At 43.6% G+C, this 27452-nt stretch overlaps 1 protein-coding gene across 1 annotated transcript in view; it reads right to left on the bottom strand.

The window, feature by feature from the left end:
- OVCH1 (ovochymase 1) overlaps positions 1-27452 on the bottom strand; it is an 852055-nt gene that overhangs the window by 302388 nt on the left and 522215 nt on the right. Inside the window, exon 20 of the mRNA XM_086952799.1 lies at positions 1650-1806. Within this exon, the coding sequence (XP_086808925.1) occupies positions 1650-1806 (157 nt within the window). The remainder of the gene's footprint in view (positions 1-1649; positions 1807-27452) is intronic.

The following is a 27452-nucleotide window of genomic DNA, read 5'->3' as shown; positions in this document are numbered from 1 at the left end:
CACCAAAACTGCCCTGATCACAGCCACTAACATCTGAACTTTCTTTGATCGAAGAGAAGCAGCAACTTTGATCCTCCTTGACCTCTCAGTAGCCTTTGACAAGGTATCCCGCCATACACTGGTCGAAAGATTATCACATCGGCATCCAAGAAGGTCAAAGATGGATCACCGCCTTTCCCACCGGAGGACCCTAGAGGATCCATGTCCCACCTCTGAGCCAAGGAGAATGCCTGCAGTGTACCCCAGGGCTCATCCCTCAGCTCAATATTCTTCAATGCGGATATGACCAAGCTGGAAAACCTGGTCAGATCCCATGGTCTCAACATAATTAACTTTGCAGACGACACCAAACTCATCTTCTCACTCACCGATGACCCCACCACCACCAGAACCAACTTCCAAAGATGCATTACAAACGTTGCAAACTGGGTGAAAAATAACTGCCGGCAGCTGAACACAGACAAGACGGAATTACTGGTATTTGGCAACAGCAGCAACACATAGAACGACTCCTGGTGACCATAAGACCTAGGTCCCCACTGCCACGCCAAAAACCTCGGAATCATCATTGACAATAAGCTTGCCATGAAATCCCACATAAACACCGCCTCCTCCGCATGCTTCCTCACTCTGCGTATGTTACATAAGACCTTCAAGTGGCAACCCCTTCACATAAAACGCACAATGACATAAGCTCTCATTACCAGCAAACTAGACTACGGCAATGCCCTCTACATAGGAATCACCACACACCTTCTACAGAGATTTCAGGCCATACAAAACTTAACACAACAAGCCTCCTCTTCAGCCTTACACGACGAACCCACATCATACCCCACCTCAGGAAACTCAACTGGCTTCCAGTACAGAAAAGTTGCCAATACAAGCTGCTGACCCACGCACACAAGGCTCTACACAACCTGCCTACATTAACAACCGCCTGAACTTCCACCAACCATCGAGAAGACTATGCTCCACCTCCCTTTTACTTTCCCATACTTCCCGCAGCTACCAAAGGAGAAGTGGAGGAAGCTCTTTCTCCCACATCGCAGCAAAGACCTGGAACAGCCTCCCCACACACCTCCGGACAATCACTTCACTTCCATAATTCCGAATGGCCCTCAAGATCTGGCTGCATGAATAATCATCCGGGGCCTGCAAGCGCCTGGATAACCTATCAGGTAATTTGCCACGCTTTATAAATCCTGTGGTGGAGCTCTTTTCTGGTCCCGCAAATAAATCTTGTTTTTTAGGTGGCATTGATGGGGATGAATTGGACAAATGTTTTGTTCAGACCTCAGAAGCCCTCTCCCTATGTGGCCATCTTGTAGTGTACACTCTAGCGCCCCTCTCCCCCAAATAAGTAAAATATTCTAGATGTAGGCTAAAGCTGGAGTTTTACAAAACAATTGGTGTAGTTCTGAAAAATGCATAGTTTAGAATAAGACAGTAGTGGTTGTGGAAAGAATGTACATTTTTGCACCCTTTTACTATGCTATTACTATAATAGCAAAGTCAATATTCAGTTTCCAGACACAATGGCTATGCAGTTTTCACCATTAATGTTCGACAGCATATTGACCAACTACTGCACTGCATTTCCAATTAGAACATAACTCAAAAGAAACAGAAGAGAAGAACATGTGTACCTTGCATTTTGCCTCTTATCCAGTCCATTAAGAATGACACCCAGGTATACACGCCGGGTGTATTTGGCTTTGCACAACCAATACCCCAGCTGACAATGCCTTCAATAAAATATGTTCCATTGCCCTTCTGGCACACCATGGGCCCTCCTGAGTCACCCTGGGGAAAAAATTGTGCAGTAAAATTACTTTTACATTCTGATTAATTTTCAGTAAATAGAAATATATCATCCTAAAATGGCTTCAATTCCAGCTTCCTTCACAGTTAAAGCATATACTAAAAAACCTAGATGTCTTGCAGGAATTCTGCAGATATGTTTGGAGCCATGGTGGAAGTTTGATCTTTGTATGGTATACCAAAAATAGGTATTCTGTGCAAAGAGTCCAGGTATTCCCTTACTAGTTGACAGGGGCTTGCTCGGGCCATCACAATGTGTTCTTTTAGGGGGTTGTGTGGTCGAATAGCCTTAGGCTTATCAAAGACGAGTGTTAGACATCTGTTGCACACAGACAGCCAATAAAGGATTCACAAGACTCAATAAGGAGGATCTGCACCAATTTAAAAAAATAACGCTTATATCATTTGAGGCCCCAAGATCATCAAAAACAGGTAAGTACTTTTTAAAATAGCATACCTTGAAGAAAACTGTTCTTTGGTACTTTAATTTGTAATTTGAAGCACTTTACGGCAATGTTACACTATGGAGAACCTACGCTGACTACGGTAACTTAACGACTTACAGGACCCTTACCCGAGACTTAAGGTGAGTATGGGGCAAGGTCCAAGGCAGCACTAATAGGTCATGTCGAGAGGCACTGGGGCATCCGGGAACAGCGGTGTGTTTTTTAGCATCAGGGATTTTGATACTTTAAATTGTAATTGGAGCACTTCTCTGTAAAGTTAACCCATGAAGGAAAAACATGTATTGCATTCAGCAATCAACAGCGACTAACAAGGCCAATCTTCTGGACTTAAGGTGAGTATGAGGCAAGGTCCAAGGCAGTACCAACATTTCACTTTGGGCAGCACTGGGGCGGCTGGGTGCAGCGTTGTCTTACAGCGTCAAGTCTATAGAGATCGGTCCATCGGAAAACAGTCTGCAGGCTCAGCCTGCCGGACCTGTCTGGCTGAATGAACATGGGGGTTTAGGCCTCATGATTCCTGTGTATGTAAGGACGCCTTTGGTCCTCTTCTCCATGGCCTAAGGCAATGGGTGCTGAGGTGTCTTCAGGCATAGGGTATTTCTTACCGGTGCAGTCGCGGTAGAGGGAACCTGCAAAAAGAGGCTGCAGGTGATGTCAGAGTTAACGAGGGGCAAAACAAACTTGGATTGTCTTTCGAGGGCTTAGGGACTATTCTGACACCATTGGCCCACTCTGACATGGGCTGGGGGCTCAGTGCAGTGGTGCTTGGCAAGTTTGGGTTTTGGTGGTGTTGGAGTTTTTTTGGCTTCTTGGGCTACCTACAGGATGCAGGAGAGCTGCTCCGCTGTGCCACAGGAGTCCTTGAGTCTTTATTGAAGGCAGGGCATCCTCCTAAGCTTTGAAGTCATGACAGCTTGCAGGACGAAACAACTTTGGTGCAATTAGAAGGGAAATAGCAGACCGGCTGGCAGGGATTGTGCCAAGTCAGTTGCTCTTCTTCAGTCTTTGATTTTGCGGCTCTTCAGTGTCCTTACGTTATCAGGATCATATTCTCTCTTGCCAGGGTTCCCCTAAATACTGAATTTAGGGGTAATAGGGGAGTGTAGGGCGGTAGCCAATGGGCTACCTACCCTGGGGTTCACTACGCCCCTGATATGACTACTTCCTGTGGGCAGTGGGTATAACCTTGCCCCAGAACTCCTAAGTTTGCCTTCACCAAGATGATGGCACTAGCCTGAGGGTGGACATGCCTATCTGACTAGCTAATTTTGCCCCACTGTTAAGGTGCCAAAGGGCTCTAGACAAAAGGGGTCTGCTTTCTCTTCTATGAGAGAAAACAGATTTGTATTCCAAAGGCAGTGGGCGCTTTAGAGCTCCCATGCCTTGGAATGTTAATCTACAAGTAATTATGTTGGAGGGGGTGCAAACATCCACGGCCTGATCAGGCTTGGTTTCCGGTCTCCAGAGAGAAAAGGGCCTCACCCTTGGGTATAAGAAACTCATCTCTTTTGGCAAGCTAGCAAAAGACTAGTCTGTACGCACACCAGAAGCTGGTAGGTTTTCAGGGGGCACCTCTAAGGTGCCCTCTGGGCATGTATTACCAAATCCGACACAGGTATCAATGTGGGTTTATTAATACGAGATGTTTGATACCAAACATCCCTTTTTTCAGTGAAGCAGTCATGTCGCTGGGGAACTCGATTTCATAACTGTCAAAACGTGCTTTTAAAATGGCTTCCCTGATCACTTGTCCTGGCAGCAATGGAACTGACCAGCACAGGAGCATATCTGCTCCTGCAGTTATGCCCTCACATGTATTATAGTGCACTCTGCCTTAGGGTGGTAAGGCCTGCTGTAGGGGTTACTTACCTATACTGTATGTAGTGTCTGCAAGCATGGCACACAGGCTGTATGCCATGTTATATTTTCACATTTTGTCTGCAGCAACACACGCAGCCTGCAGGGACAGTTAGTGGTAGCCTGGTGAACGGAATCTTAGGGTGGCACAATTCATTCTGCAGCCTTCTGGGATCCTCTTTAGTACCTCAGGCCCTAGGTACTGGGGGTACCATGTACTAGGTACTTATAATGGCTAAAAAAGGTATTTCCAATTGGGGAACACAATTGCACAGTTTTGTGAAAGAGATGGCACTGGGGATCTGGTTAGCAGGAACCCAGTGCACTGCCAGTCAAAATCACATCATATACCAGGCAAAAAGTGGAAGTGACCATGTCAAAAAGGGCACTTTCCTACAAGCCATTGTGCTTCGATGGAACAAATAATTATTGTATGGAAACGAGTTCATGATCTTTATGCAATTAGATCATTCAATTTTGTCTTTGTGACAATGACAATGCAACAAGGCACACCCATAATCTAGAAAGACTGTAAAATACAACTAAGTTCAGCAGAGCACACAAGTTAAAGGATGGCCGATTGAAATTGGTGTCTCTAGTTGGCAGTGGTATGCACCCTGTCAAAATAGGGACCCTTCCTTCTAGACAGGGTAAGGGAGTTCCATACCCAGATAACCCTTGCTCAACACCTTAGTAGCTTGGCGTGAGCAGTCAGGCTGATCTCAGGGGTAATGTATAAAGTATTTGTACATACACACACAGTAACAGTGAAAACACCACAAATGGACATCATACTAGTCTAGAAAAATAAAGTATCTTTATCTAAACCAAACCAAACCAAAACTATAAAAATCCATCATGCACAACTCATTTAAAAGGTTTTAGCAATTCTAACCACAGGAAACTATGGATGCGGTGATTTTACACAAAGTACCTTCAGATGCATTAAAATTCACAAGGCAAAACAGTAGCAGAGGAGGGAAGCATTGGAACACACAACAATGAGCCAGCTCCTGAGTCTTTGGGAGAAGCGAGGCATCGAAATCCAAGGCAAGTGATGGATCGGAAAATGTTGCTGCACAGGTGTGATGCGTGGAAATCTGGGTGCGCTGGCCAACAGGCGCTGCATTGTTTTTTTCAGACGCAGTCCCATGATGCATCGATCTTTTCAGATGCACAGCAGCGTCTGAGCCAGTGCGGTGGTCTGGGACCTCGGAGACACAGTGCGCTGAACTCGGGCTGCAGATGTTTCTTCAGCCGGAGGCAGGCACTGCATGTATTTCTTTAGCTGTACGGTGGCAGTGGGTGGAAATTATTCCTGCACAGCGGTGCTGCACCAGAAAAACAGGAGCTGGAGGGTGATGTGTTGATTTTGATACTTTCTTGATGTGTTTTGCAGCAGAAACAACCTCCAAGGGTGCAGAACTGGAATTGGCACCATATGGCAGGTCAGAACTTCCAGCAGTGAAGCTCAAGGATGCTGCAGGTGAAGTCATTGTGTCCCAAGGCTTCTTGACAGGAGGCAAGCTCTACTTTAAACCCTTGGAGAATATTCTCAAGCAGGATACAGCAAAGTAAAAGTCCAATCCCTTCCACAGCCCACGGGCAGAAGCAGCAACTGCAGGCAAACCCCATAAAACACACAAAGGGGCAGTGCTACTCTTGGCAGCTCTTCAACTCTTCTTTGCAGGGTCCTCTTGATCTAGAAGTGTTCTAAAAGTCAGGGATTTAGGTCCAATACTTGTACCCCTTTTGGCCTTTGAAGTAGGCATACTTCAAAACAGTGTTTTTGTTGCTCACAAGTACTTGCTTTGCCCAGCCTTAGCTCCAGATTCACTCCAGATGGGTGGGGACAGCATTGACAGAGGACAGGCACAGCCTTATTCAGGTGTCAGTGTCAACCCCTCCCACCACTCTAGCACAGAAGGTCCCATCAGCCTTGTGATGACCAATCACAATAGGCAGGACAAACCTTAACTCCCTTTTTGTAACAGTCTAGGTTGCATGCACAAACAGGCCCCCGTTTCGTCTAAACCAGATAATGATTTCACAGGCAGGCAGAGGCACAAGATGGTTAAACAAGAAAATGCCCACTTTCTAAAAGTGGAATTTTCAAACACACAATTTAAAAACCAACTTAACTAAAAAATGTATTTTCAAATTCTGAGCTCAGGGAGATCAAACTCCAAATCTCTGCAGCTGCACGGATAACCTATGAGAGAGGCAGGCCTTGAAATAGTAAAATAACTATTAGGACATGTAGAACGCACCTGCACATGTCCCACCTTTCATATAAACTGCACCCTGCCAATTGTGGTACTTTGTGCATACCTTAGCTGTGCTCTACATGTATAAAAAGGGAAGGTTAGGGCCTGGAAAGTGGGTACACTTATCAGGTCGACATGGCACTTTAAAAGTGCACTCACAGACAATGCAATGGCAGGCACAAGACAAGTTTATCGGGCTACTAAAATGTGAAGAAGTGTGGCTCAATGGTTAGAGCGGCAGACCCTGATGCAGAGGTCTAGCCCTGGACCAGGGTTCAATTCCTGCCTCGGCAGGTCTTAGGCTTAATTTCCGCGGACCTGATAATTCTCGCCTCAGTGCCTATTCTAATCCTGAGTCCCACTCGACAACTCTGGGCAACAGCTTGATTAATCTCTACAACGGCCCCAACAATGCTAGGATGCCTGGCTTCACCTTGGGGGTGCCCAGGAGTGGGCACTTCACAGGGAAAAGCCATGAAGGGTTCCACAGCGGTATGCATACAAGCGTCTGGGATAACCCTTCGGTGGTCGATTCGGTGCGCTATACAAATACTACTACATTTACATTTACTCCTGTGGGTGCCACAATAAGTGCTGCTGGCCTACTAGTTGCATTTAATTTACAGGCCCTGGGCACACACTGTGCACGTTACTAGGGACTTACCAGTAAATCAAATATGCCAATCATGACTAACCAATCCGAATCACAATTTACACAGTGAGCACATGGATTTTAGCACTGATCAGCAGTGGTAAAGTGCCCAGAGTACATAAAGCAGCAAAAACGAAGTCCATCATACAGTCAAAAAAAATACAAGAGGTAGAGGCAAAAAGACAGGGGAACCACACCAAGGCTACAGGTCTAATTTCTTGTATACACACTCACCCAAATTCATGCACGAAACACGAGTACATTAGCCGTAAGCCTGGCGTGTGTTTGTCCAGAATGTATGCTGCCTATAAGCATTTGAACAAATTTGTAATAAAGCTGTGTTGATTTCAGAACCCATCACAACTGCACGTCATTTTCGAAGATTAGGCTGAGCCTAGAAGTGTCTATTTATAAAAGGAGCAGGGAAGCCTCACCTGGACGTGCACCAGTGTCTTAAAAGGACTTAGGGGATATTGAGGCCTCAAGTTAAAAGGATATATACATATATATGCACAAAGCATGTTATTTAAAGAAACTGTATTATTAAAAGCTTTCACATCTTTATTAAATTGCAAAATTCGAATTCCATCAAATCAAAATCAAATAATGTATTGATTAAACATATCAACTTGTACGTATAACATAAATGTATGGTCTTGCATCAACAACAAAAATACCCTAGAGATTTATGTAATGGAAAAAAACATTTGATAAACCTGTGTGTATATATCCGCAGAGTACATCCAAATTCTCCATGAACTTTACAGTTCAGCTCTATTAGGAAACCAGTTATAAAAGCAGATTTACATTAAACAGCAGTCTTATTGTGGATTGAGGGCAAGACTACAATAAATAAAAAGCTCTCTAAATGCATTGATAGAAAGCGATTTTAACACTTGGCAGTCTAGCTGAATTTCTATAAATTAATGCAGACATCAACGTTACTGAAATGACTGAGCACTAGACCCACATTTGGGCATACCCTTGCCACTTAGGGGAGGGGGGCATCAAAAACACAAAAGGATGAAACAGGACTTGGGTTGCTTGTGTTCTAGTTCAGGGAGGAACTGGCTTGGAAGTTCAGCATGGGATGCTCGTACTGAAACAGAGTCCAGACTGATTTGTATATGGCTGGGTCTAATCTGAGGAAGCATGTTGGACAAACAGGTGAGTTAGAATGTTACCCCCAGTGATTGCCAGTGATTAGGCTTAATGCAAACATCTTCCCATCCCCTTTTGTGTGTTTTCTGTACTGCTCTTAGTGGCCAAAGTATGTCCACACATGGGTCCTTTGTTCACTGTACCACTAGAACCAAACTGCACTTGACTGATCAGCTGCAATGAGTGAAGTGTGTCTTGGGTTGCTTGTGTTCCAGTTTAGAGAGGACCTGACTTGGCATTTTAGGCTGGACTGTTAATATTGGAGCAAGGTGAAGGTTAGTTTGCTTATGGCTGTGTCTAGTCTGAGTTGGCATGATGGTCAAATGAATGATGGGCGACAATGCTACCTCCAGTGATTGGCAGTGGTTAGACTTAGTGCAAGCATACTCCCATCACCTCACGTGTTTTATTAATCTGTTTTGATCCTATTAAAATCTTTGTTTCCATCACACTTCAGAATTAGGAAAAAAAAATATTTGTGCTTTTCGAACTGTTTATTCATTTTCAAATATCTGTACAGTCCATTTATAGGTATTTAAATTGTTGCGTTATAAGAAAACGTCTTACAGCCTTTCCTTTCACACCAGCAAGATTGTCAGAGCTCACTATCTCTTGTCTCTATGTCAAAAGAACGTGTAGAAATTTGTCAGAAGACTAGACTGACATTTGACCTCTTTAAATGCACAGAAAGTGGGACAAGACAAAAATAAAAATTGAAACTCATCTTTAATGCTAGATCACCTTCGGAGCCACAGCATGGTATTGCAGCAACCCCATAACACCTACTTCCAGTGCCTATACTCTTCATGGAAGACCGGTCTCCTGAAAGATTTTAGTATATATTCCTGCCAGTCATTTGAACTAATAATTTTTCCAATTTCGAATTCCAGATAGTTAAAAAAGAAAAAAAAAAGTACACCTAAATTTACGTAGGGTTTCCAGGGATTACTATGTTCCTTACTCTGGGAACTCATCTCCTTCCAAGTTAAACATCTACCATTAGAAGCAGATACATTTGTGGCTCAGAGTAACAAAACTAAGAGGGTTTTTTTCTGTTTTACCAAATTGACCTGCAAGCAAGTATGAACTTTAGCAATAGAATTAGTAACCCAAAGAGGAATCTAAATGTGTTGCTGTTTAAGGCATTTAAAAGTGAGCAACTTTACCATGGAAGATCTAAAGGCCAAAAGACAATTGCAGAAATCTGCAACTTCTGTGTCCTTAAATTGGAAAGTGCATAGTCTAAAGTGGTGGCTTCTGGCCTTAGTGTTTTCTAGGTATTTGCGGTGGCCAAACCTTTGATCCAGCCATGCTCCCAAGTGCTTATAAGAAAACATTCTCTCTAATCTAATACTATCTGAAAACCAAGCCCCACGTTTCACCATCCTTCACCCGAAAATGTCAACTTTTGGCTTGTCTGTTTATCCCAGATTGTTCAAGCAATATTCCCTAAGGGGGACAGTGATCTTTGGAGACAGATCACGTTCCTATATAATAGGAATGTGTCATCTATATATTGAATAGTGTGGAGCAGATAGCCACGGTTTTGGGGTGGGGGAAAGGTTCTAGAATTTCTCATCAGTATTAAGATGAATTAAAAAGGGAGCATATTTAAGTGCTCTGCTCTGTTGGTAAACAACTTTCCCGATGTTACCCACTGGGTATACAAATGTAATTCTAACCCAGGTGTTGTAATATAGCAAAATCACCGATTTAAATAGAGCGGATAGAATCACCCATCTAGGCAATTGTGCCCATAGGTAGCTTGTACTAACTTGGTCAAATGTAGTTTTAAAGTGAAACGCAGCATATGGATCATTAACCCAGCCCGCTAATGCTTGCAAAACATTTGCCCTCAATTTCTCGTCAAAACTGTTTCTATTGATTTCCATGTAGATATTCCATACATTACAGTCAATGTACAAGCCTCCCAGAAATATACATAGGTAATAGAATACACAGTTTGTATAACATGAGGCCTGTCACCTTACACGATCACAATTGAGGCCTACAGTTTAAACAAACAATTCAAGATACCCTTCTACCCTAAAAAAACATAAAAACAATTGTGGTACATGGGTGCTATTAAGTTCGAGTATTCGAGAGTCAACTGTGTTTTCCCCCTCGTATGGTCATGGGAGGTTTGAAACATCAGATAGTGGTAGCATCCTTGCCTGAATGTCCATCCAAAATGAAAGCTCAATTTAAAATTGAAATTGGAGATCCCTCGAGCGAGTGGGGCATGCACACAGAGGCAAACCTATTTAAATATAGCTCATCACTGAGCCCCAAATATATTCCAAGTTCTTGTAGGAGTCTGTGGCAATATCAGCCATCCGTTCCATCATGACGACATGCCATAATCTAGCTGCCATTGTGTCAGGAAGGGTGCTGCCTTACTTTTGCGAGCCGCCGCAACTGCGATTTTCGCAGCTCCTATTCACTGACTTGTCTCCATTAGTCCGATACCTAAGAACTTAATTTCGCAACCCCAGTAACACAAATCCTGGATCCCCACGTATCGGGTAGTCTGAAGTCTAAGGAAAGAGTCTCTTTAGTTTGGTAATTCGTCTTATTAACCCATCTAAGAGCGGGGTAAACTTTATTCCCAGATATGTAATATCCTTAGCCCATTGGAAGGGGGTGATCTTTTCCAAGGCGCCCCCCCTCTGCTGGCGGTGAAGTTTGACTGAGCAAGAAGGATTTCGTTAAGTTGATGCAGAATCCCTCTATTTGTTCAAATCTACTTAATTCCCCCATGAGGGCTACCAACAAAGTCTGGGGAGAGGTCAAAGAAAAGTATTTAAAAAGCCATGTTTTTACCTCCTTGCAGAATTCAAGAAGCTATGAGGAGGCTCTTGTGTGCCGTGGGAGGTCGTTCCATGTTTTAGGGGAGATGTTGAAGGTGCGGCCTCCTGCTCTGATTTGGTGTTTGAGTGGTATATGTGCTAATGAGTCCAGCAGAGCGGAGGTGCCTGGAAAGTTGATGGAAGTGCATATGGCTGCTGAGGTAGGCAGGCCTATATTGTGTAGTGCTTTGTATGTATGTGAGGAGTTTGAACTGAGTGCTTTTGTGAAAGGGGATCCTGTGAAGTTATGCGAGTGCTGAGAGTTAGGTTGAGATACAGTCTTGCTGCAGCAATCTGAATGGGTTGGAACCTATTCAGGAGCGGTTTGGTAATTCCCACTTTGATTGTATTGCCATAGTCGTGTTAGCTGGCTAGGAGGGCCTGTGTGACTGTTTTTCTGGTGTTCTCTGTTAGCCACTTGAAGAATTTTCACAGCATCTGCAGGATATGGAAACAGCTGGGGTTACCAAGTTTATCTGGGCTCTCATGTTAAGTTCGTCATCCAGGATGATTCCTCGGTTTCTAATATAGGGGTTTGGTGTGGAACGGAGGTCTGCTGGCCACCATGTGGAATCCCAAGCAGAGGTATTTTTTTTTTATAAAAACATTTTACTGATATTTCACATGTTGGCGTCATACCATTGCCTTGTACAATAGAAAGGTTAATACACATGGTGTCAGTAGTAGCACATAGATATGGAGCAGGTTGAGCATGGTAGCCCACCTATATTTATAACAGGACCCTTGGGTGACGTCAGCTTGATAATTCATGGTAGTCTCACCATTGTTTCCAGATTTTACCATATTTGGATGGGAATCACCAGGCTTCGTAGATCGCTTCTGACAGTTTACTGCACCAGTCCATCCCCTTGGTCCAGACCTGGATCAAAGGGGCCAAAGTAGAAGGCCAATTGCAGGCCATGTCCTGTTTGGCTAATAGTGTACCCAGGTAAACCTGTGCCCCCTCGACCATCCTCCCACAGCTCTTCCAAGACTCAAAGTAAAGGTATTTTTGGATCAGTGTCAATAGTCATACCCACCACTGCAGATAAAATAGTCATCACATCGGCTCAGAAGAATTGTATCACTGGGCATTGCAACACTACATGGCAAAAGTTCGAGGGATTTACACCAGCAGTATGATAAGGAGTCTATAAAAAGCACCTTCCACAAATGGAGAGGGGTCATATAAGCATAGTGAAGCTATTTAAATTGGTTAAAGTGGCGCTTGGACAATATTGTCAAAGTGCAATGTGTTATGTCTGCCTTTTCCAGAGCCCCTACCCAACCCTCCGATTTTTCTTTTAGGGAAGTCAATGAGGTAGGCGAGTGCATCAAAAGATCTATACATATGGGATACCCTACCCTTTCCCAACTAGCCCATAAGAATGCTATTTTTCAGTTGGGTATACTTGAGTAGATCCTGTAGGTCATCGTTATGTGAATGTAGGGCATGTCAAAGTTGTAGGTATCAACAGAATTGGGAGGGTGCCATTTCCAAGCAGTGGTGTCCCTTCTGAAAATCACTACTTCAGTCTTGTCTGAGTTGAGCTTAAGCAGGATCGATCTCATTCAGGTGGCTGTCAAGGTCATGCAGGCCCTGAAGTAGTTTTTTTGTCATTGGAGGCTTGTTCCTCAAGCAGAGTATCAGTTGGACGTCATTGAAGCAGGAAGTAATGTTGATGCTGTATGATCCGATGTCAGCCAGTGGTGTCATGAAGATTTTAAACAAAGTCAGGCTGGAGAGTGATTGTTGGCGGATCCCACAGATGAGTTTTCTGGCTTCTGATGTGTAGTGACATGCTGACTTCTTGGGTTTGAGGAAGGAGTAGATTCAGTTGAGGTCATTGAGAGTTTGAGCAGGATGACGGGGACTGCTGTTTTTCCTCAGCGGAGGATCATTCTGATGTAGCTAGTTGTAGAGGTGGTGGGAGGATTGTTGATGGCTTTCTCCAGGACCTTGGCTGGGTAGGGTGTAAGTTTGTTAACTGGGTTGGGTCTGCCGATGATTTCTTTAGTAGTGTGTGTGTGTATGTATGTATGTATGTATGTATGTGTGTGTGTGTTCTTATATAGCGCTCAACTTACCCTAGGACATCTCGGCGCTTGCCTTGGGAACCCGTCCTGGCTTTTCCCTGTGAGATAACCCATGCTGGGCATCCCCAAGGTGAAAGCCAGGCATCCCGCCATGGGGGGGCCGTAGTGGAGACTACGCAAGCTTAATGCCCAGAGTTGCAGAGTGTGAACCCGTGATTAGAGTGGGCACTGAAGCGAGAATTATCGAGTCCGTGGACAATTGGGCTCAAGACCTTGCCGCGTCGGGATTTGAACCCTGGTCCCGGGTCTGACCTCTGCTTCAGGGTATGCCTCCTCTAACCAGTGAGCCACACTTCTCCACCAGTGTATTGCCCGCTACATGTTTCTAGGCTACCCTAAATATTGGGGGGATGATGGAGGTGTTCAGGATGCAGGTGTGGTGGGGGCGCGGTTTTGTCGAGGCGTTGAAAGGATGGTTCCCATGTTGGCTGTCTGTTCCGTGGTGACTGCTTTCCATGCAATCAGCGTGTTTGAGGTTTTGTCTGGGTAGACTGGAGAGGAGGCTGCTTGGGTTCAGTTAATGGTCGGAATGTTATAAAAAGAGTTTAAATTTTGTTGCTGAAGAACTCTGATAGTTAGTCGCATAGGTCTTGGGAAGGGGTGATGCTATCGGTGGTGAAAGCGGGTGCTGTGAAGTTTGACGATCATGAAGTTCTCTTTACAGTTATTGGAGCGGTTACCCAAGTGCTCTGCTGGGCCTGCTTCTTGCTTTCTCTCATCTGCTGGTGACAGCGTCTCAGTACTGTATTAAAAGTAACCTTGTCTGTTTCTTTTGTGATTCATTGTACATCTTATTTCCAGTTGTTTGCAGAATTGTTTGATTGAATGGAGTTCTTCTGTGTGCCAACTTGCCTGTTTCTTGGTTCTCTTTTGTTTTTTGTGTTTGTGGCGGTACCAGGGAGTCAATGCAGTCTGTGATCCACACTGAGTTGTTTGAGGTCACGGTTTAAGTTGCAGGTGGAGTTGAGTTGTGTTGGTTCATGTGCAGAATGTGGGACCAATTTGATTCAGAGATGGTGATTAAGCTGCATCTGGCTAGGCTGGTGGGGGCAGGTATCTTGAGCGGAAGTGTATGGTGATGTAGTCGGTCCAGGTGAGGTGCATGGTTGCAGTTACAATTGTGGCAAAGACTGGGTTGAGAGTGTATCCGTGAAGTGATTGCCCAGTGACAGGCTGTCTGTGAGGTTTCGCAGGCTTTTGAGGAGTAAATTTGAGCTGTGGTTGCTCTGGTCTTCCAGGTGAAAATTGAGGTTTCTCAGGAGAATGTAGACTTGAGTTTATTTTGAGATGGTTGACGAAATGAGTGATGTTTGTGAAACTTGCTCATGGTCCAGGTGGACTGTAGACAAAAGATCCTTTCAGGGTGAAGGTTGCAGAGATTTGCAGTTTGTAGGCTAGGCACTCCATGTAGTGGTTTGCCTATTCTGTGGTGCAGCTCATGGTTTCTTTTAAAAGGATCGCTATTCCTTCTTGTGTATTGTATTGGCAGTCCTGTTGCACAATCTTGCATCCTGCTGGAGTGGCTTCGGAGATTTCAGGTGCTGACTCTTGTTTGACAGCCATGTTTCTGTAAGGAAAAGGAGGTCGGAACATCATCATCCAGAAAGTTCCAGATTTCCGTCACATTTTTACTAAGCTAACAGGTGTTGGGGAGCATGCATGATAGTTTTACTTCAGGTGCATGTTTGCTAGTGAGAGGTAGTTTCAGTGTAGGTCGGGGGTATGGTGGGTGGATTGTTGCATGCAAAACAGTGGGTGCTATGGAAAGGCGCCTTCTGTATTGTGTTGTGCAGCAGGGGGATACGCCTCCTGGCTTTGATGATAGGAGGGATGCTGGGGAGTACAGTTCGAGAGCGACTGGACCACAGTTTGTGGTGCTAGGTGGGGTACAGGAGCAGACTGGCTTGCCTTTGGTGTGCCTTTGGCCTTCCCATTTCTTGTCTGCCCTGTGGATTCCATTAAGTAGGTCTTTAAAGGGGAAGGAGTGCAGGGTACGTTGTGTGGGCCCTGACAGGAGCATGGGAATAAAACAAATAAGAAGCAGGGGGATGATTGAAGTGGTGTAGGATGTGGGAGGCAGGAAAAGAAACACAGTATTAAGGCAACAAAGATAGCAAAACGGAGCAGAGCAAAACACAAAAGGCAAAGGATCAAGAGGAAAAAAGTCAAGGAGAAAGACAAAAAAAAAAATCAAAAGAGCACAGAGTGAAAAGGCACATAAAGGTGATAACAGCACGCACTTCACGCTTCCCTGTTGCAGCAGTTCAAGCACACAGGTTAAAGGTATGCAAAATTGTGGGATAAAATGTGCAGAGGCAGCAGCATTTGAGAATCCTGCACTGTGCTCATTCAAAACTGCAGGCGTATGGTATAGAGAGATTCCGGAAGGGTTAGGGCAAAGCTACTTCGCTTTTCTCAGGGATACCCTCGGTAACTGGAGGCATACTTCCATGTCCTCATTTATTGCTGCGGAGTTTACTTGGTCCATGTCATCGTGTGCCGTGTTCACCCATTCTTTGCTTTTTAGCCACCCGGAAAAACAACAAAAATGTGGCAGCTCAAACAAACAAAGCTCCAGGGAAATATCGGGTAAAATCCACTGTGCAGACCTTCTCCAGCAGATGGCTTGTCTCATTGGCGGCACAGTGAGATGGAACTCCATCTGGCTCCCTGTTCGGCTGGAGCCTGCTAAATGATTGGGAGGGAGGAGAGGAGAAAAACACAATGAAAGTAAAACCAACGCAGCGCTCTCATGAAAGGGGCACCTCACTGTTAAAGTATGTCCATAATTATGAACAAGCCATGGAAGCCACAGTGGGGGGAGGGAGAAGCAACACAACTGCTGTATTAGGAGGAGGTGGGAGGAAGAATGCTTGATCTGAAGTAAGCAGCTAGGGCACTAAAGCTGCACACAAACAGTAGCAGAGCAGGAAACCAAGAAAAATAATAGCCCCCCACAGAACACATTAGGAACCATGGCAGAATGAGACCGTACTAAGTCCCTGCTCAGTGGGAGGAACAGAAGTGAGAAAGGAGGGACATAGAGGTAGGACTGACCACTGGCAAGCTGGGAGTTTTAAAGGACACTGACCTGCACTAATGAAAATCAATTTCAAGAAAGGGGATGGACTTGGTGCCCACAGACTGATTACTGCAGGTCTTGGAGTGACAAATGCGCTATCTAGCTCGACCGAAACAGCATTCAACGATCCAAAAACGGTCCCTTCCCTTCTGGCCTACCACAGAAATGTCCGGTGCCCGCTACGGCCAATCTGGCCCTGGCACCTGGTTAAACAGCAGCTCCACTGTATGCTGCTTTCGGCTTGGTTTTCATAATCATATTTGCCTTCCCTTCTCGTTTGTTGCTCCAGTCTCAACAAGGAGCAGTCTTCATGATTTTTAGAATGCTTCATTTGAAAGACTAGTAATCTTTTTTATTACAGATAGTACTTCACCATTTTACTGGTTATTCTTATTTGATAGAACACTTGGCGTGGCAGTCTGGGTCGTAACAGCGGCTGGAGGTGATCCCCGACCCATCCTGCACTGGGCTGTTCCCGCATAGTGCTGGACGAATGTGAGCGAGGGGTGGCCCATTGAGTAATCGGCAGGGCATGTGCCATGTGGCCTGGGTACCAGATGAGTGAAGTCCCCGTGGAGGAGGAGGGGCCGCTGTCTGAGAACTTGTGAGCACAGTGTGGCTCTGAACTGCGCAAGACTGTGGGGAGGCCCCCCGGCACCGGCAGAGGACCAGGGAGAAGGCAAAGGAGCTCCATTGCAGTGCCTGATTGGACCCGTGGGAGGTACCACTGGCTGGTCGCCAATGCCAGCCCTACTGGACAGAGGAGTTGGAGATCCTGCAGACACTGAATCCATAGCTGAGGGCAGACCAGCCCGAGAAGTGCAGGGATACACCAACAGATTTCCCACAGTGCCTACTGCATGATAGAAGTGGAGTCCAGACAGTGAGTGCAGTGTGTGGGGGGAATCCAAGAAATACCCCTGGGTCCTGGGCTCCCCTAAGAGTGGAGCAGAGTGCACACAAAAGTAGGGGAGGACTCCGGGCCCCCTTGGGGAGAGCAGCGAAGTGCGGTTTGGCTGGGGCCAGCACCATCTTGATCCAGCTCAGACCTGAGCAACCAGACATTGAGTTGCGATGCCCTCACCGCTGCTGAGTGAGTCTGGTCGGGAAGGCACCACTAAATGCCTAAATTGCTCCGCTGCGGTTTGCCCCTTGCTGGGGGCAAAGCCTCAAGTTCCGGGAGTTTGGGAGTTTGCTGATTGGGTGCCAGGAGGAGGACTACACCTCCCAGCGCCCCGTGCGGCATTGCGATCCTGCCACCAACGCCGTCATGTCCCTAAGCGCCAGGAGGCCCCTACAAAAAGACACAGGAGCTCCCGCAGCGCCAGACTGTGGCAGGGCCACTATTTGACCCTTTAATTTCGTGCCCATGCAATAACCTGAATAACTTCTCAGAGTGAACTGAGCGCCGTCCTTGCAGAATACCTTCATATCCTCCATAGAACTGAATAGCAGTGAGACAATTAATGTAGTACCATATTGCTTTTAAGTCGGTAGTGTGAGTAGTCCTCCCTTTAAAGACTGTTATTATATATTTTTTTTATATTTGGTCAACCAGTAAGCAAGATAGCTAAGAGACTCAACTAAGTATTTGGGAAGTGTGTTTCGAACGCTTATTAACTGTACATATATTCAGATGTTTAACACGAGTCGGTTGTTTTTTAACCAAATTGTATAGGTTTTACCATTTATATTTGTCCCCAGCCTTCTTTTATCCTTGGCCTTTCGGCCAAAGAACCTGCATCTTTTGCACCTGGCACCTTTCGGCACTGTTTGCACTTTATATAGCTGGCACTTATCACTTTATGGTACTAATACCGCAATCTTACTACCTCATTACTTTAGGCCCCGTGATATAATTTTATGTATTTTGCATTTTATTCAGTTGGCATTTAGGTGGTTGTCTGTGTGGTTGTCCTGATCGCAATCTGTTCTGGTCCCATTAGCTGTCCTTGTTCTTGGATTTTGTGGCATATTATTAATTATAAGGATGCCGAAACGTAAACTACTAAAAAACCCTAAAACTGCAGTTGACCAATCTTGGTCTACTATTGATGCCTACCTAGTAAAGCAGGTTAGCAGCATCAATATTTAAATAGACAGGGCGGAGCCCCACCTCTCACAAGGTGTAAGTACAGTGAAAGAAGAAATAGCGGGGTTGTAAGTAGAGGCCAGCCTAAGTAACTAGCAAGAATTCACCCCTCCTGCGAAACCGGGTACCTCTGTTCCTGCTCCAGATTTACCTTTGCCATCTAAGATACTGCAATCGCCATCTCCTAGTGGTCCACCGTCCCCAAAAAAGAAAAGAAGCTGTAGGAAAAGCCAAGTGAAAACAGGAACCACTAGTATAAGTAAAAAAGGCCCTCTTTCGAATCCATTGTTAAGGCTTCTGAGAAACCCCCTGAAACTGCACCTCTGTCCGACGAGCAAGCTAATTATATTGTAGCTCTGCGGACACAAAAATTGAAGGTATCTATTAAACCACTACATGATAAACTAGATAAACTTAATGGAGAAGTCACTAAACTTCGCAACATACTAAAACATATTAGTGAACACCCAGGGGAGAATGTGAATGGGCCACAGTGGGAACATTATGAACATCCTAAACCAGGTAAAACCAATGCTACAGCAAATACAATATCTAGTATCCCAAGCAACTTCAATAGCCTTAACAGGAATGGCGAGGGCCAAGATATCAATAACCAAGTGCTCATGTTATCTGCCAACACGACCCAAACAGGCCCTAGAGAGAAAGCGACAGCGTAGATATCCCTGCCATAACAGAGGGGACAAGAGTGTAGAGCCAGCAGAGGCCCCTAATAAATCCAAGGAGCGGGAGGAGCAAGAGGGACTAACTGATTTTCCGATTAACTTAACCCCAGAATGTTGTTCATAGGTGTCAGTTTTGGCAAACGTACCCCCACTAGAGTCGGGCCAAAATGAAAAGCATGACTCTAAAAAATAAAGTGGTGCACTGGTTAAATGAAAATTGTGGTTTCCCAGTAGGCCGTGCTGACCAGATACTCTTGACTAGAAGAGTGAACTGGATCGGGCCATTAGGAAAGTCATTGCATGGTGATTGCATAATTATTAATTTTAAGAATCCTAATTGGGCCCGAGCCACTATGGAAAGAGCAACAACATACCTGCATAAAGATTGTATTGTATCACTTTTGCCCCTCGGCTTCTTTTATAGACATTTAAGACCCTCACCCAAAATGGGAGGGGATCAGGAGCTATGTAGAATTAAATCAGTAGTGCTACCTCAGCCGCATTTTGGTTTACCTACATTTAATAGATGTTCACCACTTAGCACACTTGACGTTAATGATTGGCAGGATATTGCCAGTCTGCCTGGGTGGGGGGTTGGGGAGGGGGGGGGTTGGGCGGGGGGTAAGGTGGTACTGGGTCGACGGGTGTAGGGCTATCTGCAGATAGTGTGCATAACAACGCTATGGATAATCTAATTATCTTAAACCACTGTTCAAGAAATAGAACTCCAAAACCACTAATGCTGCTATGAGCCTATTGTTCACGCTAGGAGAACCTGATTTGTTTAACCCGCAACATTTATTTTAAGTTCAATTAATGCTAGGAAAAGTATGATGTTTTAATGAAATTTTGAACTAATTGACTTTTTGCTGCTTTTAATGAACTTGAAACTGTGACCAGTCTCCCCACGACCATGGGACAAGCATATCAACAGAGCACTCTGCACTTTTTCCTCCCAAGTGACATGTTCTTGAACTTAGACTTGCCTATTTTAAACAAGAATTTAGGAAATGCTATGAGTCTATCGTTTATACAAAGAGTAGAGATTAGTTGTATATAGTGACATCTCTTTTTTGTATGTTTTAAAGAAATTTTGAAACTCTAATTGATGGCTGGTTTTTCTTACTGAATTGAATCTGTACATGTACATTTTCTTTTATGGTTGCCACCTTTTAACCGAATAAAGCTGATTGAATTGAAAAAAAACATTGTGTTATTACAATAATCAGGGGGGGGGGGGCTAAGAACCACTGAAGAGAATCCATTAAAATACTCTGCTACAATTCAAAACAATTATCTTCAGTGTACATCACGGTGGTAGAAGTGTGATTACCAAACTAACCCTTTAGCTAGTCTCCATAGAATCTCCCATTTGATCGTTTTTAGTTTTTGAACTGTAACACATAAACCAGTTTTAATACATGGAGGATTTTCGATTAATGGAGAATTAATTTAGATAGACTGTGATACGAGCGTAATAGGATTTTAAAATCAAAAATTACACAAATAAGTCCAGGAATATTGGTGTGTATTATTAGAGAATGGTGTTTCTAATGGGGACTCTCTTGTATACAGGGCGGAGACAAGGGTTGAAAACCTGAGGACCAACAGTGTAAAATATCCAAGAAAAAAGAACCCTGAATCTCGGTCCCGTGAATGGGTTTCACTAAAGATGCTATTCCTTCGAATTGACTGTCCAATATGATAGTTTTCACTTTATCAATCGCACAAGAACAATTTAAGATTAAAGTCGCGAGTTAAAACACAACTAACTGAAATATGCTGTTTTTCAACAACTTCAACAAGTTAGTCACAAATGACAATCTAATTTCAATTTCGAACGCAAGTTAAAAACGCCTCCTCTTTTTTTGGGCGTAGAGGCTCCAGAAATGTTTACATAAGCTTCTTAATTCAGATAACAGGACCGGCCCACTGGTCAGTCTCAGATCCGCAGTGAACTGCTCACCGCACAGCTTCCCGAACTTCTAAACTAGATTCTGGAAGTGGAAGCACTCAGCCATCCAGAAACAGAATACAATGACAAATCTAACTGCATATTAGCATTATCACTTTACACTAAAACGCAACACACTTGAGGAGATTTTGAGGTAGCATTAGAGAAGAGTGTCACCAGCCTACAGATGCATCTTGATGTTGCAATCAAGTAAGGATCCGTGGAGTGCCACATCGAGGCTGACAATGAGAGGTGACAGATCTGTTGGGTAGACATCAGGAGACAGGTGGCTTCTGGGATCTTATTGCTTCCACCTCTGTGATTTTTGGCACGGTAGGAGGACAATGTTGAGAGGTCCATGCATGTTTCTAGGCTGAAAATCCGAATTGTGATGTCCACCCCTGAAGGCTGCTTCAACAGGAGCCGATGCAGGGATTTTCAGCGTTCAGTAGGGCATCAGCAAGTACCGGCAGATTAGTAGCCTATATGATGCATTATGGTTTGCAGAAGGTGACAGTCTGGCTTTAAACTGGGCTGCCGTGTTGGATATGCGCAGAGTGGAGATATGGCTTGTATTTCATCTTTCATTTGCTGCTGCTTCTCCTCTTGCTTAGAGAACTGTTCCGCGATCGCACTCCTGATATTATGATTATTTCTTTATTGTATTGTATGTGACCCTAACCTCCTATCCCCTCTCCCCGTTTTCTTTTGTCTTAATAAAAATGCTTTAAACCTAAACTGGGCTGCCAAGCAGATTGTGCTCATTAACATGATATTTAGCTACATATCTGATAAAGTACATCCCAAATTAAGGGACAGAAATGGGTTCTGTGCATATAACAGTCACTCCATTTCCACATTTCTTAGGTGGTTTTTACACTTAATGGCCCGAGGCGTCAAAAGGTCATGGCTGGCAACCCTGGATCAACAATGGCGCTCTGGCAATTACCCTGGTATTTAATGTCATGTTTTCAACTATTATATAACTGCAGACAGAACACTAATTGCTTGCAAATCCACCTCGTCCCTCCCAAACAAAGATCAGTCCAACTTTTAATGCTATGCCATGTTCCCTCAGTATGAAAATGCAAGCAGCCTCATACATGTTGCCCCAAACACGTAAGCCCCACCATACACATTCTGATCTTAGTGGGAGGAAAAATTCTCAGCCTGTCGCTCTAAAAAAAGCATTGTTCAGCTAGAAAACTCACTTTCCCCAAATGTCGAGAGGTTAGTTTTGCCAAGACCAAATCGACAAGTAAAACCATAAAGTCATGTCTGAGGGGTTAGAGGATGGTCCTGAGAGTGTTGAGGAAATGACGGGTAAGGGTCAGCCAGGGAGGCACAGGAGCAAGGGTTGACATATTATCCAGTGTCTCTGCTTTAGTAAGTATGCCGGGTTTCCTATGTTAAGTGCTATTTGAGTATTAAACTTCACTAAGAACTTAGGGTAGTCTATCAACCCAAGATGGCAGAACAAAACACTCCCAGGATCAGAGTTAAGCAAGAACTAATAGCAGCACTGACTAAGTATAAAATGAGAAAACACAGGTCTAAGCTTCTCAAGCCCCGATAGTTTAACTGTGGCAGTAATCGAGAAATCAATTCCCACGAGGTTTCACTGATATCCAATGCGAGTGCTAGATTAGTGCGCTTCAGGGTTAATCTCAAATTAAGCTATAGTTGCTTCTTCGTCTTAAATGAATGTTCAGGGAAGAGCTATAAGCGAGTTAGTATATTTTTCTTCTTCCATGCATGTAATTTAAGGGTTTTCCCTCCAGCACCTTCACTAGTAGCCAGAAAATACTTGACCGGCTTAGTCATTAAGGATGTTTCTTCATTCCTTTTATTGTTGCTTTTGTTATTTCTGGAAATCTGACATTTGGGAGGACTGAGATAGCTCAGTATTTTGAATCTTTAACATATAATTTACATCTAAGTTAAGGCAAATTCTACACCTGTCTTACAATGTACTCTAAGACTTTAACCATACAGGTGTTTGATTTAGGCGACAGAAGCATACCTCTAGTTAGACATGAATTATATGTTAAGTATTCACATACCTGAGCTATCGGTCTACCCAACCGTCGGGTGACAGGCATCTGAGCTATCTCTCAGGTGACAATGCTCCATCACCAAAGGACAAGAGCCACAGCATATCATTACTAAAAATAAATTTCCATTTTCCCTACATTTAGTGCCTGGGGGCGGCCACTAAATATACTGATCATCTACACCTGCAAGATATTAGTTGAGCTATTACTTACCAAATGCAACTAATACCCTAGGGTATCTATGCACTTAACTAGCATCAGAAAAGATGGAGATAATCAATGAAATAGATTAATTGAAATGGATTAATTTGAAGAGCCTTCCTAAACATAGAATGATGCCTGATGGATACTGGTAGGGGTAATGTAGAATGATCCCTAGAGGCAAGGAAAAATCTTCCTGTGTGTCAGGGGGTCTAAGTTCTGTATTAAGAAAAAAATCTACTTGGAGAGTTTATTTTCTCGAAACAAGGATGTTTCTTGAGTGGGTGTTTTCAAAATGGTGCCCGTTCAGCAAGCCTGCAGTGCTCTGAAAGGGGTGCTACAGTGGTGACTGCACTCACAGTACATAAATCTCATACAGACAGGTGGGAATCTTTATATATGGTGGACAGTCCTCTGTCTGAGTGGAGGAGCCCATATTTATATCCCCTGCCAAACCTGTGGAAAGTACACAAGGTTCTAAATACCCCACCCCCAAGCATGGTGGTGATCTGTGTGCATCATTATCTTTGTGTGATCTTGATTATGTACATAGATACCCTCTATATTATCATGGCACCAAGGCAGAACTGAGGACTGCATGAAAATATACATATTAGATGGGCGCCATCATTCTCCCTTCAGCCCCCCACACACACATCCGCACCCAGCTGAGAGATGTACCATTAGACACACCCATCGAGGGCACCACCTCCTTGAATGAACTCCACAGTAATGGCTGGGAGCACATAGCTCGGTTTTGTCCAAACAAAAGTAATATTGAACAAGAGAGTAACCCCCTCAAGACAACGCGGATTGGGTATCCCAAACCAATGAAATAAACTCTTCCATCAAAAATTTGGACCTTAATTTGTGCATAAATGTTACTTTTACACGTTCCTCATGGTAGGAACATTAGATATTTCTACAGAAATTCCATAACACTATTACAATTAGGGCACTAGGTTTTTTTTGTTTTTTAAAATCATTTAAGTCTATGTATCCATATTTATTTTTTGCGCATTTTATTGGCATTTATCCATATTTGTTTTGTGAATATATGGAGTCATGAAATGGGATATTAACACATTTATTAAACTGATAAACATGCACTCACTTTGCCGACTGTAGCGTTTTAGCAAATAAGCAGCCAAATATAGCAAAACACTATACCTTCAGGTAAATATTAGCATTATAATACAAATATGTTACCATACACCTGCATTTATGGAAATGCCAAACAGTTTTTAACTTCCCATGGTGCCTATCTGCTGAGCTGTTGTCCTAGAACTCACGAAAAACAGCATGGAGAGTCATCCACAAGAAGCACATTATTCCGCTTTTAAATATAAATTCAGACTGGAAACACTGTCTAATTATCGGTAAATTTCAGTATAAATGGAAAACCAGGAGCCTTAATTACAATGTATCCTATAAAATTCAAAACACGGTTTATGAACTATATACTATTTATTCTTCGTTACACCTTAAATACAGAAAATAAAACACATTAAAACCCAACTATTTTAATGAATATTTAAAAATCATAAACTGAGGACCCAGCATGTTAGACCTAATCCTACCAAAGGGACCAGGGGAGGTGAGTAATAATGAGAAAGTGTAAGGCATTTAGAACAGATGGTTCAACCTCCTTTGAAAGCCAGACAAAAATGTGGAACAGACTGCGAAATTTGTCTTTCACATGAGGTCTGGGATAAGTTATTGCGACTTCTTCACACACTTTAATGCAACACTAGATTCAGACATATACATTTTAATTTTGTACGTGGTATTCATATTACACGTGTTATGCTTCACAAATGGAATCGGGAAAAAGTACGAAATGCTCAGAGTGTAATCAAGAGGTATCCACAATCACCATTTAACTTTGACCTGTCTGAAGATACAAGAGTATAGAAACCAAGTGATGGAAATATACTAAGAATGGTTGCAATAAACCATACAGGTGTCTCATTGGGAGTAGGTGTCAGTCTAGCTAAAAGTGAAATGAATAGAAAATGTGTTAATGTTACCCTTTACTAAGGAAGTGACCATTGGGATATACGGATTGACCCCTAAAGCCCCAGGGCTATCAGGATAGGTAAAAGATGAGGGAGAGCTGTAGCAGAAGAGATGAGAATAAGCAGTAGAGCAAACAATGAAACTTGTTAGCAGGGATGAAAACTCGCAGAGGACATAAGTGTGGCAAGCTAGGAGCTTGCACACAGCCCCCCAAACACGATCAACCACCTCCGTGAAGAGGTCACAATTACAGACAAGCCCAAATAACATGTATAGAAAAGTCAATGCGAGTGTAGAGATAGCCCTGAAGTAATTATGAGAAACAATATTATATAAATATAGACCTGTGCAGATGTATAAAATAGGTGGTGCAACATTTAATGCCCACCTTTGGAATAAGTTTGTATGCTTACTGTTCTTATAGTAGATTAACCCGTTTGTACCAATGAATTAGAAACTAAAGTAAAAAGATTTAAAAAAAAATCTTATACACATTTTAGAGATCATGGAAGTATAAAACTTCATGTCAAACATGCCCCTTTTCTCAATATATAGTTTACCATCCTATCCACAATCTTGAAACCAGTAAGGTGTCTACCAGTTGCAAGCATGAGGATGTAAAATGCCATCTGCCTCATTACCACTCTCCAAGCTAAAGAAAACTTAAGGTTAAGAATACATCCTTGAAGAACATCGAATGGCTGATGGCAAGTGGTATATCGGGAACTAAACACCATGCTACATATAAACATTATTGAACTTTCACACATTGAACATCAATCAGTTTCTGTATTGATACCCAAGCCTGATGAAACCATACAGTTCCATCTAGACTTTGGAAGCGAACCAAGTATCTACTTTCAGCGCCTGCCCCAAATCCCAGATGGACAAACTAAAGGTATTGGCAGGTTCCTTTAAGAGCTTTTGATCGGCATTAAACTGCTTTATCAATAACGCATCGATTCCTCCAGTTCAAGGCATTACCATTTGTTCATAATGTTTTTTTTCACCTTTCATCGTTTATTAGACAAACTGTTGGCACCATATCAAGAATCCGTACTTGCCTACTTAGATGACAGGTATATTCGGTTCAACATTAAGGTCTCGTCTAAAACCTCCAGGCAGTTCTAGTGTGCTTTCAAGCAGGGTTGACATCTATTCCTGCAAAATTCTATGTGGAACCATCCGTTGAAATATTTAGGGTATACCTATTAGTAAGTCTTTTAACTAGTCCCCCAAAGTTAAACATTGTAATGTACGAGTTCCAGTCTTTGAATGTTATATCATTTAGGACAATTGTGGCATCCATTAAATCTGAATTTCCATTGCATCATTGTCCCCAAGTGACGTAGGTACCTCTCCTGGGGTGATCCCAGCATTTGATTGTCTGTGGCGACTACATCAAAGAGCAGGGGGAGGAGAGAGGGTGCTGGAAATTCCTTGAATTGCCACCCCGCGACAGCCGCACTAAGGAGCGGGGGGTGTTGGCGATTGCCGCCCCGAGATGGCAGGTAAGAGCCACTATGCCTGTGGTCCCCACCAGATGCATTTGGTAAACTCTCCCACTCTGTTATAGAGAAGATTACTCAAGTGTTGAATTGATAGCCGTCAAAAGGGATGGTCTCAAAAAATTGGAAAATCGCTTTGATCATCCCTCTACTAAAATAACTCTAACCTGGACCCCTCACTTAGTTAAATTATAGACCCATGTCGCTGCTACCCTCTCTTACCAAAGTGTTTGAATTCTGTGAGCCTATTGAGTTGTAGGTTTACATATTGCTCTATGACTTACAGCATACCTCAGAGCCCGGGTTCCGAGCAGGACATAGCATAGAATCTACGCTTCTGGATGTTACATGGTTTTCAAAGCACCAGTTAAATGAAGGTTGAGCTGCTGCACTGATCTTGTTAGATCTCAGTGCAGCATTTGATTCTGTATGCGTGTACAGAGGCTAGAGAGTATGGGAATACATAATACTGTCTTGTCTTAGTTATCTTTTCTGCATAATAGCACCTTCCTGGTACATACTAAACAACATAGATAAAAAACACATCGTTTAACCTCTGTGAGCCTCAAGGGACCACCCAGAGTCCTCTGCTATTCAACCTGTAGGTTTGGCCATTGGCAGAAATTGTGGAGAATTGTGGCCTTACACTCTTCTTGTATGGAGATGATATGCAAATTGTGGTATC

This window comes from Lissotriton vulgaris, chromosome 1_2 (genome assembly GCF_964263255.1).
Source record: "Lissotriton vulgaris chromosome 1_2, aLisVul1.2, whole genome shotgun sequence".
In the NCBI taxonomy this organism is placed as follows: Eukaryota; Metazoa; Chordata; class Amphibia; order Caudata; family Salamandridae; genus Lissotriton; species Lissotriton vulgaris.
The sequence above is the reverse complement of the archived record's forward strand: the minus strand, read 5'-3'. Positions and strand labels throughout refer to the sequence as shown.